Raw genomic sequence first — 19,255 nt, 5'->3', positions numbered from 1 at the left:
GTGGAGGAACCAGTTAAACCTAAGCGAGGGACTGTTTTGGGTATTTCCTACCTCCAAAAAGGTTAACGACAGATGCAAGCTCCTGGGGGTTGGGGGGCTCATCTGGAAGATCGGTTTGCCCAGGGAATCTGGACAAATTCAGATGCAAAAAGATCATCCAGTTGGAGGGAGCTGAAAGCAATTTGAATGCGTCTTCTCTGTTCTCGGGAAGAGATCAGGGGTCAACATGTTCAGGTCTTGTGCAACAATGCCACGGCAGTTGCCTACGCAAAGCAGGGAGGTATGAGGAGCAGAGTTCTCCTGTCCTTGGCTCGGGAGATCTTAACCTGGGCAGAGAAGAATCTTGGGTCCCTGTCAGCCATACACCTGAAAGGAAGCTTAAATCTGATGGCCGACTTTATGGGCAGAACAGTTTCGGAAGCAGAGTGGAGTCTAAACTCGGAAGTTTTCCAGATGGTGATAAGCAGGTAGGGCAGTCCGTCCTTAGATCGACCTGTTTGTGAGCCACTCAAAAGCAAAACTACCAACTTACTTTTCCCTGAGCAGATGGGAGGCAAGAGGTTTGGAATGCCCTGGCTCAGCCGTGGGACTTCCATTTGTGCTATGCTTTTTTCCCCCCTTCCAGTTTAATACCATTACTCCTCAAAAAATTTCAGGAAGAGTCCACGATTCTAATACTGGTGGCTCCCTTTTGGCCCAAGAGGATTTGGTTCTCAACACTTCTGAACCTAGCGACGGAACCCCATTGGATGTTACCCCACGGGAAGATCTTCTGAGCCAGGGACCCATCTGGCATCCAGACATAAGCCAGTTCAAGTTAGCAGCCTGGTTTCTGAGGAGCAGATCCTAAAGAAAAGGTCTGTTGGACAAATTTGTTTCTATGCTGTTAAACAGCAGGAAAAAAGTCACAAGAGAGATTTATTTCAAGGTTTGGAAATGCTACAACTCCTGGTGTGGGACAAAGAAGTATTTGCCGCAGGAGACAATTTCCATCCTGGAATTTCTTCATGATGGAATGGAGAAGGGGTTAGCGGTTAGCACCTTGAAGACACAGGTGGTCGCGTTTATCGTTTTTTTTTTTTTAAGTATCATTATCAAGAAGTCCATTAGTTATTAGGTTCTTTAAAGCAATGGCTAGGTCAAGACCAGCACCTATAAAAAAAAATTCCAAGTTTTGACTTGTCAGTGGTCCTGCAGGGGCTAACGGGGAATCCCTTCGAACCTCTAGAGGAGGCGACAGTAAAAGATTGGACTCTGAAAACAGCCTTATTAGTAGCAGTAACCTCCGCCAGGAGAGTCGGTGAGCTACAAGCTTTTTCGATACTAGAACTTTTCCTAACAGTCTTTCCAGATCGGATAATCCTGAAGGTGGACCAAGGCTTTCTTCCTAAAGTCTCCTCCGCCTTTCATTGTTCTCAGGAGGTAATTCTACCAACATTCTGCACATCCGCAGCTAATTCTAAAGAGGAAAAGTTCCATAAGCTGGATGTGAAAAGATGCCTAATGCATTATCTGGAATTGACCAAACATTTTAGGAAGTCAAATTCCCTTTTTATGCTGTTCTCAGGGGCACGTAAGGGACAGCGTGCCTCCAAGAGCTCAATAGGAAGATGGCTCAGAACAGCCATTGAGGAAGCCTACAAAGTCTCAGGGCAGATACTGCCAGAGGGTATCCGAGCCCACTCAACGAGGACAGTGGCAACATCTTGGGCTGAGAGGGCTGGCGCCTCTCCCGACCAAATCTGTAAAGCCGCAACGTAGACAAGTTTCACTATAGAGTAGATATAATGTCAGCCTCAGAGCAGGCCTTCGGCCAGAAGGTCCTACAGACGGTGGTCCCACACTACAGTAGGTTTCTCGCTTATCCTCTCCAGATGCTGTCCTGAAAGACGCTTTGAGAAAACCTTAGTTAGACTTACCGGTGAGGATATTTCTAGAAGTCTTTCAGGACAGCAGCTATTACCCTCCTTAGTGGTTTCCAATATGACTTGCACTGTTATATTATATGTGTATATTTTGTTTTTTAAAATTCTGTTTTTCAGCATGGCTGGAGGTGTCTCGTTTATAACTGAGGCCATGGTGGAAGGGGGCTGGCCTAAAAGGAATTATTTGCAGTGTTTCCTGGGAAGTTGGGTGGAGCAACGCTCTCTCCAGGTGCTGTCCTGAAAGACTTCTAGAAATGCCGTCACCGGTAGGTCTAACTAAGGTTTTTTTGTTTTTGTTTTTTTTTATCCAAAAAGCTTTGTGTGTGTTTACTCTGTCAGTTGTGTTTGTTCATACTTTTCTTTTCAAAATTCTGCTTTTTGACTTTGCCTTTTTGGCCATGTCCAGCTTTTACAGATGTTTTTGCACTGGATGATCAGTGAAGTGTTAGAACCTCTGTGTTGACGTGAACAAAGACTGCTGTAATAACTTAAAACTGATTAAAGATATAGTAGAGTGTTAGCCATCAGCCAATGCAAAAAGTTTGGAGTTCCAGACCTGGTTTACACTGGCCTTCGAGGGGCAGTAAAATCCCATGGTTGAGCTGTGTTTTTACTGCCCCTCAACTGCTCCCCTTTAGCTGGAAAGCAGTGACTGGGGGTGTATACATGCCACAGCATGAATTATACCCTCTGTCATGTATAGCAGACACTACTATTCAAGTAAATGGGGCCACGCTGCAATCACCTTGCAACAGTAACGTGGTTGTGGTGCTGTAGTCCGGCATTTAGGGGGTTAAAACAGGCGGTAAGGAGCTGATCCAATGACTCATCACTACCTGCTAAATGCTGCAACTGAAATCCCAAGCAATGTTACCAGCCCTATCGGGTTTCTTTTTTTGCAGGACTGAAAAACACCTCCTCCTATTCTTATCTTAATAGCATATGAGAGAACTTACAATCTAGATCCTATTATGTCATTTGTTTTCTAGGTTTCCATTTGTGGCCATCTCTATTGGATTTGCTGTGAATAAGCAGGTAGGTTGAACTCACAATTTACTGCATATATTGATTTATAGTTGCAATGTTTTATGTAGCTGTCAATTTATGAACTTCATTAACCGCTTCAGCCCCAAAAGATATTACCCCCTTCCTGACCAGAGCACTTTTTGAGATTCGGCACTGTGTCACTTTAACTGACAATTGCGCGGTCGTGGGACGTTACACCAAAACAAAATTGACGTCCTTTTTTTTCCCACAAATAGAGCTTTCTTTTGGTGGTATTTGATCACCTCTGTTTTTATATTTTGCGCTAGAAACAAAAAAAAAGAGCGACAATTTTGAAAAAAAAAAAAAAAACAATTTTTTTTGCTATAATAAATATCCCCCCAAAAAATATAAAAAAAAATAATTTTTTCCTCAGTTTAGGCTGATATGTATTCTTCTACATATTTTTAGTAAAAAAAAAATCGCAATAAGCGTAAATTGATTGGTTTGTGCAAAAGTTATAGCGTCTACAAAATAGGAGATAGTTTTATGGCATTTTTATTAGTAATGGCGGCGATCTGCGATATTATTATAATTTTTTTTTTTTTTTTTTTTTTTTTTTTTTTTTTATCGTGACTGCGACATTTTGGCGGGCACATCGGATACTTTTGACACTATTTTGGGACCATTGACATTTTATACAGCGATCAGTGCTATAAAAATACACTGATTACTGTGTAAATGTCACTGGCAGGGAAGGGGTTAAGTGTGTCCTAGGGAACTGTGGGGGGGATGGGCTACCACTGACATGACAGAGATCACTGCTCCTGATGACAGGTAGCAGTAGATCCCTGTCATGTCACTAGGCAGAACGGGGAAATGCCTTGTTTACATAAGCATCTCCCTGTTCTGCAGCTCCGTGACACGATCACCGGGACACCGGCGGACATGGAGTCCGCGGGACCCGCGGGCACGGTCACGCTGTACACGGCGGGTGCTAACCCCACCAATTAAAGGGGACGTACAGGTACGCCCATTTGCCCGCTGCCATTGTGCCAGCGTATGTTGGCATGCAGCGGTTGGCAAGTGGTTAATCACTGTTTTTGAGTGCTACAAAATACTCACTGGCCACTTTATTGGGTACACTTGTTCACTTGCTTGGTATCACAAATTGCTAATCAGCCAATCACATGGCAGCAACTCACTGCATTTAGGCATCTAGATGTGATGAGGACTACTTACTGAAGTTCAAACCGAGCATCAGAATATGGGGATTTAAGTGACTTTGAATGTGGCATGGTTGTTGGTGCCAGACAGGTTGGTCTGCGTATTTCAAAAACTGCTGATCTACTGGGATTTTCATGCACAACCATCTCTAGGGTTTACAGAATTGTCTGAAAAAGAGAAAATATCCAGTGAGTGGCAGTTTTGTGGATGAAAATGCCTTGTTGATGTCAGAGGCAGATTGGTTCAAAATGATAGAAAGGCAACAGTAACTCAAACAACCACTCGTTACAACCAAGGTATGCAGAATACCATCTCTGGATGCACAACACATTTATCCTTGAAGCAGATGGGCTACAGCTGCAGAAGACCACACCGGGTGCCACTCCTGTCAGCTAAGAATGAACTGAGGCTACAATTCGCACAGACTCGCCAAGATTTGCCTGCCTTGTATAAATGGTCCAGGCTATTGGTGGTGGTGTAATGGTGTGGGGGATATTCTCCTGGCACACTTTGGGCCCCTTAGTACCAATTGATCATTGTTTAAACACCACGGCCTACCTGAGTATTGTTGCTGATCATGTCCATCCCTTTATGACTGCAGTGTACTCATCTTCTGATGGCTCCTTCCAGCAGGATAATGCACCATGTCACAAAACTCAAATCATCTCACCACTGGTTTCTTGAATATGACAATGAGGTCTCTGTACTCCAATGGCCTCCACAGTCAACAGATCTCAATCCAATAGAGCACCTTTGGGATGTGGTGGAATGGGAGATTCGCATCATGGATGTGCAGCTGACAAATCTGCAGCAACTGTGTGATGCCATCATGTCACTATGGACAAAAATCTCTGAGGAATGCTTCCAACACCTTGTTGAATCTATGCTAAGAAGAATGAAAGCCGTTCAGAAGTCAAAACGGGGTCCAACCCGGTACTAGCGAGGTGCACCTAATAATAAAGTGGCCGGTGAGTGTATATGTCCAATGCAATATTAAAGTGGTCCAGATATGTAGGCAGCTGAAGTTACATGCAGATCTTGAATTTCTGTAAAAGCTGTTTGACCTTGCCGCCTTCCAACTCCTGGTTTTTGGTGTGGATCACCTATATATATATATATATATATATATATATATATATATATATATATAATGTGCAATAAAATATAACAATGTGCAGTACTGTGTGTTTTGGGGAAAAAGGAAGGAAATCTCTCTAAAGTGAAAAGAATACCCATCTTAGAGTCGTCATGTTAAAGAGGACAGAATCAGCTGAATATTATGACCCAAAAGTAAAGTGAAAAGCCTGCTGAATATATTTGTAGAAAAATATATGTTATTAAAGCGGAGTTCTGCCAGCAGAAAAAAAACATTTAAATTCAGCAGCTACAAATACTGGAGCTGCTGACTTTTAATATAAGGACACTTACCTGTCCAGGGAGCCCGTGATGTCGGCACCCCAGCCAATCTTCGGATCGACTCCCGGGGTGCTGTCTCCGCCATTCCTGACAAGGGAACCAGGCAGTGAAGATTCTGGTTCCCTATTGCACATGTGTGAATCGCATTGCTCTTTCTGATTGGTAGGAAAGGAGGATTTGCTGGACATTGTGCAGATTTTCCCCGGAAGTGGGAGCAGATACCTGGATTTGACAGGTATCGGCTCCCCCCCCCCACCTGAAAGGTGCCAAATGTGACACCGGAGGGGGGGAGGAATCCGAACAGCGGAAGTTCCATTTCTGGGTGTGACCCCGCTTTAAACTCGTATTAGAGAGGACCTGCACTGTGAAAGCTATACTTCCTTTTTTTTTTTTTTTTTTTTGCATTGTGTCTCTTCATTTAAGTGTCTTGGTATGGGAGCTGGGTTTTGCTTTTGTCATATCGGCACTGCCCCCCTGGTGACTGGCATGGTAATGATCAAGAAGCAGGAGGAAAGGTTTAAGAAGCACAGATCCACAGAATGAGTAAGGTGGAAGCAGAGGGATCCTCACATACAGCTTCCTCTACAGCAAGAAGAACAGTGATCAGTACAGTAGTGACGTCACCAAATCTCGCTACAAATCTTGTAAAATTAGCAGTTGGAGGCAGCAGCCCTTTAGTTCCCACACTGCATATAAACAGCTACGAGGCTGTAGGCACAGGACATGCACTGCATTCTTGAATTTAAATCTTTTAGGGTATTGCATAGATCAGGGGCGCTCAACCTGTGGCCCTCGACCTCAAATCAGGGAGGTGTATGCCCAGGGTTGGCAACCTGTTGATTGCAATCTGGGCTCGCCCAACCTCGATCGCAGAGCGTCAGTGCATTGAGCTGGCCCCGGCTCGGGAGGAAGCGCAGGAGACGTATAAGCGGATGCTTCCTCTGTAGCGCAGGCCCATGTCCCATTAAACACCACATAAACTGCACTTTTGCAGTGGGCATATTAGCACCTATAAAGAGATTAACCACTATTAACACTGATTCACAGGTGCAGCTCAGTGCGGCTTTCCTTTGGGTTAGCTGCACTGAGCCATAGACTTCTATTATATCCTGAGAGTTTGGTGCATTTTCAGAAAATGCACCACACCTGCAAGATATAAGTTTATGGCAAAGGTGCACTGTGCTGAATCCATGGTGCGGGTAAAGCGCATCGCATCAATGTGAAAGCAGCCTTATAGGGGGCTCAGGACAGGTTGGGCTTGTTTTACATTTGCGGTTTAGGGGTGGTAAAACCCCATAGTTGAGACATGTTTTCATCACATCCCCCAACCAGTGTTGTAGCGTCAAAAGTCGCAATGGCGACCCCCGCCTCATGCTCCAGGGGGCCTGCGAGACCTCCCTGTCACATTCTGTTTTACACTGGGACAGGAGGGGAGGCGCATATATACAGGACCTGATCTCTCCATTTTCTTCCTGCAACCACTGAAAGCCAGCTACTCCTCCTCTCCTTCCCACCGGCATTCAGCAACTGCAGGAGGAAAATATTCATTTATATTATTCAAAATAAATAAGTAGAAATTCTGAATAACGTCATTTGATTGTGTCCCACACTTAAAGTGATGCTAAAGTCTTATTTTTAAAGAAAAAAAACCAACAACAAACATGTTATACTTGACTGCAGTGGATTTGCACAGAGCAGCCCAGATCCTCCTCTTCACAGGTCCCTCTTCGATGCTCCTGGCCCCTCCCTCCTGTTGAGTGCCCCCACAGCAAGCAGCTTGCTATGGGGTTACCTGAGCCGAGCCGCAGCTCCGTGTGTCCATTCCGACACAGAGCTGCAGGTTGGCAAACTGACTTTGACAGCAGCAGGAGCCAATGGCACCGCTGCTGTGTCTCAGCCAGTCGGGGGGGAGAGTCTCGGACGCCTGAGGCACTTGTGTAAATCACTGGATAGAGATGGGGCCCAGGTAAGTATTAGGGGGGCTGCTGCACACAGAAGTCTTTTTATCTTAATGCATAGAATGCATTAAAATAAAAAAAACCTTCTGCATTTACAACTCCTTTAAGTGGTCATCGCTCTTCAAAAGGTTAAGCACCCCTGGTCTAGATGTTTCCTGTAAGATGGCAAACCTTCACTATTTGAGTTTGGTTCCAATTGAATTTAAATGTAAAATGATGTACTTTCCAGCTTTAGCGTAGTTACATATTTGCTGGATAATTATAAAATCAGTCTTGGGATGATGTGATGATAGGAATATGGTGGTAGCATACAAAGCGGCTGAGATCCAGGAATAGCTACACATGTTGAGCACAGCTGGTGCACAGAGCCGGCACTGATGCAAAGCAAACGCACAGCCAGAACTAGTCATTTACCTGACTTTTTTTTTTTTTTTTTTTCAGTTGAACTAAAATAATGTTTCATTCCTTTCATCCACATTGACTACACCCAGTCATTAGAAATGTGCAATCTATAACAGAATCCTCCATTTTTAGCTAACTGTAACCATAATTATACACCATACATACTGCTCTCTGTGTTAATATAATGCTGTGATTCATTGATATGTACAGTATATAGTTTAGGGTTTTATAAAGCACCCATCATAAAATCTCAGTAAATCTAATGGAAACACTCTTTTGCAATTCCTTGTAGCGTTTAGATGTTTCTGATTTATTATTATTATTATTATTATTATTATTATTATTATTATTATTATTTGTTTTTTCTTCTTTTTTGAGACTGCTGGAAGCAGACAAAACACATACTGACTTTTATTTAGTAAAAACAGCCAATTATATTCCAATTTACTGGAGTCAGATCATTAAAGTAGAACTAAAGGCAAAACATTTTCTTTTTCATTTTAATTAGAGCAAAGGAGGGTTATAATGCCTGGCTTTTTTTTACCTTTTTTTTTCTTTGGTTTTTTTTTTTTTTTGGTTTTTTTTTTGTTTGTTTTTGCCATCTGTATCCCATTGGAGAGATTTACCTTCACTTCCTGTTACATAGCCAAAACAGGAAGTGAATGGAAATCCCTCCAAAGTGGGAGAATCGTTGGTTGTGACCAGAATTGGTGTCCCCATTGGAAGATTTCCCCTCTATTACTAATCTGGGGACAACCCACAGAATGGGATTTTCTTTAATTTTCAATGATGATAAAACCCTGACATTAAATAACAAGTCTGTGTGTATATCTTTCCTTAGGTAGAATTTGGGGTTGTGTACAGTTGTGTAGAAGATAAGATGTACACTGGCAGAAAAGGAAAAGGAGCCTTTTGTAATGGTCAGAAATTGCAAGTTTCTGGACAGAAAGGTAAGCATACTGCCTGCTGCCATACCCTTAGCAAGTCCTCCTACACATACTGCCCAATGTCATACCTTCACATGCCTCTCCTGCACATACTGCCTGCTGTCATACCCTCAGCAAGTCTTCCTACACATACTGCTCGTTGTCATACCTTCACATGCCTCTCCTGCACATACTGCCTGCTGTCATACCCTCCACATGCCTGTCCTGCACATACTGCCTGCTGTTATACTCTCGTCAAATCCTCATACATATACTGCCCGTTGTCGTACCTTCACATGCCTCTCCTGCACATACTGCCTGCTGTCATACCCTCAGCAAGTCCTCCTACACATACTGCCCAATGTCATACCCTCCAGATACAGCCTACTGTCACATCCTCCATACTCCTCCTGCACGTACTGCCTGTTGTCATACCCTCCACATGCCTCTCTTGAACATACTGCCTGCTGTCCTACCCACAGCAAGTCCTCCTACATACTGCCTGTTGTCATACTTTCACATGCCTCTCCTGCACATACTGCCTGCTGTCATACCCTCAGCAAGTCCACCTACTGCCCAATGTCATACCCTCCACATGCCTCTCCTGCACATACTGCCTGCTGTCATACCCACAGCAAGTCGTCCTACACATACTACCCAATGTCATACCCTCCACATGCCTCTCCTGCACATACTGCCTGCTGTCATACCCTCAGCACTTCACTCTTGCACTGCCTGCCGTTCTACCAGGGGTGACTCCAGACAAATTTTTGGGGGTTGCTGTGCTGGGAGTAAGAAGGGTAGACCACTTGTGAGCACGGCAAAAGAGTGGCCATGGCCAAAACTAAGTGTTTCTTCATGGTCTGTTGCTTGCAGTGTGCCACCTTTCCCCTTTGTAAAGATTAAATCGGGCCTGGAGGTACACTAAAAAGATTGTGGTTGTAAAATAAGCCCCATTGAGGCCAGCAGTGAGAGGCAAGTGTAAGGGCCAGCAATGATTACCCCCAGTGAAGTGTGAGAGCAAACAATAACCTCCAGCCGCTAGTACCAGTCATTGGTGTCAGTGGGGTGGCTTAAGTAACAAGAGCCATAGAGAGGGCAGAGATCCATCTAAAAGACTCCGTAATACACTGAAAAGTACACGGGTCATTCGCATGCCGAAGCCACTGGCATATATATACACCGTTACCAAAAGTATTGGGATGCCTGCCTTTACATGCTCATGAACTTTAATGGCGTCTTAGTCCGTAGGGTTCAATATTGAGATGGCCCACCCTTTTGCAGCTATAACAGCTTCAACTCCTCCAGGAAGGCTGTCCACAAGGTTTATTGAAGATAAAAATCGTCAGATAACATCAATGCAGACCTGGCAGAGATTTAATCTCTGCCAGGTCTGCATTGATGTTATGAGGTCCACGATGTCTGACGATTTTTATCTTAAATAAATTTTCACCTTTGCTTTAAAACCTGTGAGTGCGGTCAACATTTCCTGTTCCAGTGGCTTCTATCCAGATTACGGACTGGACTTGCACCGAAAAGGTTGAAGCGTGAGATTGCTTCCACCTGGAGCGGCTTGGCTTTGCTTTCTATCAGACTGTCTATGGAAATGTTTGACCATTCTTCCAGAAGCGCATTTGTGAGGCCAGGGACTGATGTTGGATGAGAAGGCCTGGCTCACAGTCTTCACTCTAATTAATCCCTATCGGGTTGAGTCCAGGACTCTGTGCAGGCCAGTCAAGTTCCTCCACCCCAAACTCTCTTATCCATGTCTTTATATACCTTTGTGCACTGGTGCGCACTCATGTTGGAAAAGGAAGGGACCATCCCCAAACGGTTCCCACAAAGTTGGGAGCATGAAATTGTCCAAAATGTCTTGGTATGCTGACGCCTTTAAGAGTTCCCTTTACTGAAACTAAGGGGCCAAGCCCAATCCCTGAAAAAGAACCACAGACCATAATCCCCCCACCCCACCAAATGATTTGGACCAATGCACAAAGCAAGGTCCATAAAGACATAGATGAGTGAGTTTGGGGTTGAGGAACTTGACTGCCCTGCACAGAGTCCTGACCTCAACCCAATAGAACACCTTTGGGACGAATTAGAGTGGAGACTGCGAGACAGGCCTTCTCATCCACCTCGCAAATGCGCTTCTGGAAGAATGGACAAACCTTCCCATAGACACACTCCTAAACCTTGTGGACAGCCTTCCTAGAAGTGTTGAAGCTGTTATAGCTGCAAAGGGTGGGCCAACGAAATATTTAACCCTACGGATGAAGACTGGGATGCCATTAAAGTTCATGTGCGTGTAAAGGCAGGTGTCCCAATACTTTTGGTAATATAGTGTATTTAAGTAGTGCAGAATTTTTATTTCATGTAGTGAACTGTAATAGTTTGAAACTAATTTAGCAAACGTCTATTGTATGCCTTTCTTATTGCAAACCAGGATTTAAACCTATAACCCAAGGTTAATAATATGAACATTTAAATGAGGATACTTTGGTCTCCTGATTGTTTTTAACCCTTTAATCAAGTCCTCTATTTGTTGATTTCCAGCAGTGCTGAATAAATATAAAATATATTCTTGTTTCATATTTTGCAGATATAACCACATCCATGATTATCACAGAACTTGGATCAAATCGCAACCCAGAGGTCATTAAAATTGTTCTATCCAACATGGAGAGACTGTTGTGTATTCCAATCCATGGGTAATTTACAACATAGTACTACAAATATTGTGAATATGTTTTATTTTCTTTTACAAACAGTATGTCTATCTTTTTCTTTCTAAAATTGGTCCAAATTGGTAGAACGTGTGTCATGTTGTGTTCTCAGCATACAGTATGCCTGCAGTTGATTGTGATCCCCTATTGATTGCTGTTGTGATTTCTATAGAACCCTGCCCTTCTTTCATACTGCTTTACTCCAATTAGATATTTTAGTATTGTTGTAAAAAAGTGGCAACAACTCCAACTTATGAAAATGAAAATTTTTTGCGCTGACTAAAACCCAACCATCATTTAAAGGGGCACATAAGAGGGCCAGGATAGTGGTAGGGAACAGCAGGTGAAGTGGATGCAGCCCATCTCAGATTAGGTCTTTAGATCCCAATGCACATATAAAAAACGAACACAAGAGGGCGCCTCCATCTAGGTGTAGCGATTTATTAAAAGAATAAAAGACTGGAAATAAAACAAATACAGGACTGGTAAGCTGCACTAAATTACATTTTGTCTCTTAGGTTTAGATTTGATTTAACTTTTGTTTTAGTATCAAAGGTGCCATGATCCCTTTCATGAATATTTTGAGCATGCTGCATTCTGCTTGTCCTATGTAGGATCCGTGCAGTGGGTACAGCAGCTGTGAACATGTGTCTTGTAGCTACCGGAGGAGCTGATGCTTATTATGAGATGGGAATCCATTGCTGGGATATGGCTGCAGCATCGGTTATAGTTACAGAGGCTGGCGGAGTAGTGCTGGATGTGAAAGGTTGGTATTTTCAACAGTAAGTTACTTTTTCAATTGTAGAGAAAAGAAACGTATTGTCCTATATTTACTATATATAAGTACTCAATTACAAAAATAAACAATATAACAGAACAGCCACAATGCAAACCTCTCTGTTATATTAACTAATGAGTGACTGCTAGCATTAGCATGTGTCACCACACTTCATGAAATATCAAACAAAAACAATGCAGCGCTACTCCCAAATAAATATAAATGACCATAAAGTGCTAGTGCAGCACCCTACAAGTGTCTACCTAAAATATACAAATAAAACATCCATGTAAGTAAACAGAAAGAATATGTGCAAACACACAAAGGAAATAATCCTCTTGGTGAATAATAAATAGTACACCCCCTAGGGAATGTATGCACACTAAAATATTGTGTATATAGTATGTGCAATAATGTTGTCATCCTCTAAAAATGCAAAAAATCACCAACCTAAATATATATCTCCTTAAATGCAACAAGGTTCACAAGATGTGTAATAGTGTCACCCTCTGGTAATAATAGAACCAGCCTTGAAGTGTGATTAAAAAGATGAAAGCCAAAGCACATATAAGCAATGCAATAATATAAAGGTAACCCTACTAAATGTGAAGAAATGCATACATTTCACATGCGCTGATATTACAGGGTATGTATAACAATGGTGGTGTCACCCTTCTGGTGATTACAAGACCCAAAGTAAATAGAATAAGTGGCCATACATATATCCTTTACATTTATGCAACAGTTCATACGTACATGGAATATATGCAGATAAGGTGCACTTCTCCTTTAAGACGCATGCAGTGACTAAGTGGTGTATGTTTTGCCACGTAAACCATCACCAATGGGGACGGCAGTTCATCTCAATGATTGGACCTAGTAGGTATAGGTCTAATGCTCATTTCCTTTTTAGAGTTGGAACCAACTCCTATCCTGATGGTATTCCACTAGGATAGGGCTCAGAGGATCAGCTGGCTTTCTAAATCCACTCCTTAATTGTTAGATGCATGTGCTCAAAAGGAACAAAATAGGAACCATCATCACGCAAACAAATCGTAAACAGAATAGCAAAGAATTTATTAAAAACCTTTTTTCTGTGGTGGGCTCTGATAAAGTATATTGCTTAGAACCAGGAATCACTTATTTATTTCAAGTATTTATGTAGTACTGTCCATTTACACAGCGTTTTATATATTTATTATACATCCCCCCCTTCTCAGTCCCTGCCCTCTAGGAGCTTACAGTCGAAAGTCCCTAACTCACATTCATACACACTAGGGCCAATTTAGACAGGAGCCAATTGACGTACCAGCATGTCTTTGGAGTGTACAAGGAAACAGGAGTACCCGGAGGAAACCCACGCAGGTACAGGGAGAACATGCAGACTCCAGGCAGGTAGTGTCATGGTTAGGATTTAAACTGATGGCCTAAGTATTGTGAGGCAGGAGTGCTAACCACTTATCCACTGTGCTGCCCAACTTAGACCTATATTTTTGCAAGGTACAGATTCAAATATTGGAGCCTCTGTCTGCAAAAACTGAAAACCAAGATCATGCCTAACAATATTCTGAGATGGGAATGAGGGACACCTATTGGCAAAAGTATGTAGGCATAGGACACCCCCTGCCACACCCTACTTCAAGGAGAATTGGACCAAAAAAATTGGTTAAACCCACAAGTGCTTTTTCTATCACTACTATTGCTTTTATTTTAGTTTTTGGAATTTACAAATGTAGCAATTTAGAAATTGGATGAAAGATTTAGCACTAGGAAACGCTTTTTTTTTTTTTTTCCTGATAGATTTGGGCATTCTATATACTATATAGATCAGACCAAAATGAGGCGGAAAGAGGGACAGAGGGACTTTGTTTCCGAATGAGGAACAGTCCCTTGAAATCAGGGAAAGTTGGGCGATATGCAAGATGCAAAATAGAGGAACCTTCCAGTAAGACTGCATTCTCTGTTAAATTAAAATTTTAAACAACTCCTATGAGGTCCACTTGCATCTAATGGTCTACATAAGTTATATATGACATTAAAAATCCATTTTGGTAAGAAAAACCTAAAAAACAATAATGCTCCTTAAGTAGATGGATTAGACAGTGAGGAATTGTGTTTGGCTCAGTATCCTCGGTATGTTATAACTGAGCAGGTCTGACAGATGAAAAAAGCTAATTTGGGGTCTGTGCTGTGTAATAGGTTGGTTTGCAATGCAAAAAAGGGGTTTGTTAACCCCAATGTATTTGAAAACTGTAATGCCCCGTAGACACGGTCGGATTTTCCGACGGAAAATGTGTGATAGGACCTTGTTGTTGGAAATTCCGACCGTGTGTAGGCTCCATCACACATTTTCCATCGGATTTTCCGACACACGAAGATTGAGAGCAGGATATAAAATTTTCTGACAACAAAATCCGTTGTCGGAAATTCCGATCGTGTGTACACAAATCCGACGGACAAAGTGCCACGCATGCTCAGAATAAATAAAAAGATGAACGCTATTGGCCACTGCCCCGTTTATAGTCCCGACGTACGTGTTTTACGTCACCGCGTTTAGAACGACAACTTTGTGTGACTGTGTGTATGCAAGACAAGTTTGAGCCAACATCCGTCGGAAAAAATCCTAGGATTTTGTTGTCGGAATGTCCGATCAATGTCCGACCGTGTGTACGGGGCATTACGCTCTTTAAATTACTGGAGTGTGTACCTCTTTAAGATCTTTTCTGCAGTGCTTTTTTTTTTTTTTGTAGGTTTCTATTTTTGCTAACTCGTTCCATTGTCTTTTGTTCCAGGGGGACCATTTGACCTGATGTCTTGTAGAGTGATTGCAGCCAGCAGCACAGAAATTGCAGAGAGAATCTCCAAGGAGCTGCAGCTCATACCATTAGTGCGGGACGATGAGTAGTAGGAGCGGATCGATTCGTTGGATGCACTGTATTAAATTTGCACTCTAGAGTCACTCAGGTGGATATGCTGCCTTTTTATGCAACCATATCGGTATTTTACCGCCTTCATTTTTTTTTTAAATTACTTTTTATGTCCAATGCTTGACAATAATATTACTTTTAAGATAATTATTATTGTTGTTACTTTGTCATTTCTGTTTATCAGTCAAACATACAACAAGGGCCACAAGTAAGAGATTCTGAGATCTGTAAATTACTTGACATGGCTTACACAGTACACATGGTTTGAGTCTGTTGTATTTTAAATTATATTAGTTACTTATATTTTCAATTGACGGTAGCTTGTTTATTTGCATTATATCTGTCAAAATGAATGGATATGTCATGCCATAAAAGTTGCAATGAATTGTACTGTTCACATGTGTTCTATGACTTTCTGCAATGCTGGTGTGCCATTACTAGAAAGCATGTGGCTGAAAAAGAAATACAGGAACTTAGAAAGCCATTTCCTGCTCTCAGTTGACTATATGCAATGCCACTCTTGTCCAGTGATATCTGGGAGATGCCTTTTATGTATTGTGCATAATTAAACTATAGATCTGCAGCTGCTGCTTTCTTCACACTGCTCGGTCTATGAACTTATTGTGTGTAAAGTGTCAAGGTTTTCTACTTTCCCTTTGGCTCCGTTCCAGCTGCAGATCGGTGGGTGATGTAACATTAATAATTATGCAAGTCATCTGCCTGAAAGATACCATACTGTCTGAAGGTACCACTTCTTGGACCTTTTTCTGGCATGATACAGTCTAGACTTTGTAAAACCATTTTCAAAGGCCTGGCTGCACTACACTGGAATACGCAGTGCCTCATGTGGAGTCTGGTAGTTGCTAAAGGAATCAATCAATACTGGGTGGTATCAGGTATGATTGGTGCAACCACTGCCAATCAGCATTCAGGCAGGCTTTCTATCTCCAAAGAAAACCCAAGTTTGATCAGTGGTTTATTTCCATGTGCAGAACATCCTAGTTTAGCAAATAGTAGTAGAACATAGATAGATGTGGGTTTTTTTTTTTTTTTGCATTATGTATAGAAGTGAAGTTTAAAAAAAAAATAAAAAAGTTTACTTTTATTTCATTATTATGTGAAGTGGACATCTCTATACTGTATAACTTATGTGTTGCTCCCAGCTTAGCAATATTACACACACACACTCTTTGGGTTGCTGTATTTGTTTATTTAAAATGAATTTGAACTGGCTAGCACAGATGCTGATGCCTAATAATCAGACAGTAAGATCTTTCTCCTGAAATCCCCAGTCCTGTTGGTGATCTGGAAAAATCCCTTTTGCTTACTTGTTCCTAAAGCAGTGCAAGTATTTATAGTATTTATAGACTTGCCTATGTGCTAGGGGTTTTTTTTCTTCTTTTTCCTGAAAGCAATATATTAGACTGCAGTGTTCCTTTAAAGTGATATTAAAGGCTTGGTTTAAAAAAAATTAAATAAATATGTCATGCTCACCTGCTCTGTGCAATGGTTTTGCACAGAGCAGCCTGGATCCTCCTCTTTTCGGGTTCTTCACCGGCGCTCCTGGCCCTCCCTCCCTCCCTCCCCCCCCCCCCCCCCCCTGCCAATTGCCCCTAAAGCAAGCAACTTGCTCCTGAGCTGCTGCTCTGTGTGTCCATTGGCCCTGCCCCCTCTCTCCCCTCATTGGCTCACTGCTACCAATAGCTCCCGCCTCAGCTAATGAGGAGTGAGTCCCCGGAAAGCCAAGTCTTCCGTGCACATTGCTGCATCGCGATAGGGCTCAGGTAAGTTATGCTGCACAGAAAATGTGTAAAAAAAAAAAAACAAAACAAAAAAAACAACAAAAAAAAAAAACCTTGAGACTGTAGAACCACTTTAAAGGCCCATATTGCACAGAATGGCCAGAAGACATTACCAGACATTTAGCAAATCCATTCTGGATACGCCATATAATGCTATGTGGATACTGGAATCCAGATTGAGATTTTTACTCCAGAATAAAGATGAGCTCAGCTGTCCTCTGAACTCATCTTTAACCTGAACCTCAACTTCCCACTTCCTGCCCCACAGCTCATGTGAACTGTGGGGTGGGAAAGGACCGAGGCCACAGGCTACTGGAATACAAAAAAAGTGGACGTTTGGGTTAGAGATGAGTTTAGAGGAAGCCTGAGCTTATCTCTACTCTGGAATCCCACCCATCTCATATACACTTTCTGCCAGCTATAGACGAGGCCAGCTATAGACCTTCTTTATGCCAGGAAGAGCTGAGCAGAGTCTTACACGAAGTAATGTGATGATTCAGGAATACTAGACTATTAGCGGTCCACCTAGGTGAAATATGTCTTATTCAGAGTCATTTATGTCCACAAATCTTTATAAATAAAAAAAAAAAAAAATCACAAATTTCTCAGTTCAGTTTCTGCTATATAACATTTATTTTACATTATTTGATATGAACAAGACATTTACAATGTACATTACAAGTGGTAGTTAAAGTTTTCCTCTTGTCTACTTGAAGTGAATACATACATGAACATTGTGTTTTATATATTAAGGTATTCATACATATAAATAATAAAAGAGGAAAGCAAGTGTTTAAATATAGCATTGGTTTTTGGGCTCAGTCCTTCTCATCTCTACATCTTGCTTTACAATACAGTAAGATTTTCATAGCATGCTCTCCCCACATGAATAGGGTGGTGAAGAATATTTCTGTCCAGATGACCACACAGGAAGTGAGATAAATCTGCCAAATGGGTACGGAGGCAGCAGCAACATTGACACAGGTTCTACTAAATAAATAGTGATTTTTTTTTTTTTTTTTATCTCAGTGAGATTTCCCTCATTTCCTGTCCCAGTGACCTCACAGCAACTAGGAAAACTCTCTCCAATGGGGTGAGTTGTCCCATCTTGCTGATATTACATCTAAAACAGAGTTCCGTTTCTACTACTGTAGCTCAACTGGCTGTTCACATAGATATGCACAGGAAGACTACATTTTCAAAATGTGTTTGTTAATAAAATTGGAAAAACAAACCAATTAGTAGTTGTGCTGCTGTTATTCATAACATATACCATAAACATATTAACATATAAGCTGCTGCTATAACATAAAAAAATCAATATCTCTTATGTTCTAAAACGATCACAAATTATAATCAATAAAGCAAAAACAGCGCTCTTTGGTGTATTGAACACCTTGCTTCCAAACCGTTCAAGATGATTACACCCTGTGACAGGTGAGTCCAAGAAAAACTTTCTCCATTCCGTGTTCTTTTTGGATTTATCAGGTGGCTAGATGGGCAAAACCTTCACCACACCTTTTGATACTGCTCCCCTCAGAATTTGCGATCACCAGATAAACAAGATATATACGACTTTGTATCATATCTTTCACATTAATGAGTCACTTAAGATCAGGATCTTCTGCCGGTCTCAGTATCTCATGACATGTCCTTTTGCTGCCTCAGCAGCCAGTGCTATTCTCTCTGAAGTCCCAGGATGTGGACAGGCCTTTAGGCAATTTTCCAATTCTAAAATTGCTGGAGATTGAGTTCCAAATCCATTGACAGTCCCTGGAAATCCAGGCTGTGTAGGCTTCCTTCGACCAGTACCCTGAAGCCACTTTTCAATATCATCTTGCACAATCTATGGCCACCAGTGAAAATCCCAAGGGCCTGTCCACATCCTGGGACCTCAGAGAGAAGAGAATAGCACTGGCTGCTGAGGCAGCAAAGGACATGAGATACTGAGACCTGTGGAAGATCCTGATCTTGAGTGACTTGTTAATGTGAAAGATATGATAAAAAGTCGTATATATCTTGTTTATCTGGTGATCGCAAATTCTGAGGGGAGCGGTATCAAAAAGTGTGGTGAAGGTTTTGTCCATTTAGACACCTGATAAATCCAAAAAGAACACGGAATGGAGAAAGTTTTTCTTGGACTCACCTGTCACAGGGTGTAATCATCTTTAATGGTTTGGAAGCAAG

General features: G+C 41.9%; 1 protein-coding gene across 2 annotated transcripts in view; it reads left to right on the top strand.

The window, feature by feature from the left end:
- The window catches only part of IMPA1 (inositol monophosphatase 1), a 29,250-nt gene extending 12,996 nt beyond the window's left edge, over positions 1-16,254 (top strand). For both annotated transcript variants that reach the window (XM_073631872.1, XM_073631873.1), the window contains exons 5-9: positions 2,915-2,964; positions 8,758-8,862; positions 11,438-11,546; positions 12,176-12,327; positions 15,132-16,254. In XM_073631872.1, coding sequence (XP_073487973.1) covers positions 2,915-2,964; positions 8,758-8,862; positions 11,438-11,546; positions 12,176-12,327; positions 15,132-15,244 — 529 coding nt within the window. In that variant the 3' untranslated portion in view covers positions 15,245-16,254. The remainder of the gene's footprint in view (positions 1-2,914; positions 2,965-8,757; positions 8,863-11,437; positions 11,547-12,175; positions 12,328-15,131) is intronic.
- Positions 16,255-19,255: the final 3,001 nt, after the last annotated feature.

Source organism: Aquarana catesbeiana, linkage group LG05 (assembly GCF_042186555.1).
Source record: "Aquarana catesbeiana isolate 2022-GZ linkage group LG05, ASM4218655v1, whole genome shotgun sequence".
Classification (NCBI taxonomy): Eukaryota; Metazoa; Chordata; class Amphibia; order Anura; family Ranidae; genus Aquarana; species Aquarana catesbeiana.
This window is presented reverse-complemented; position numbering and strand designations above follow the sequence as displayed.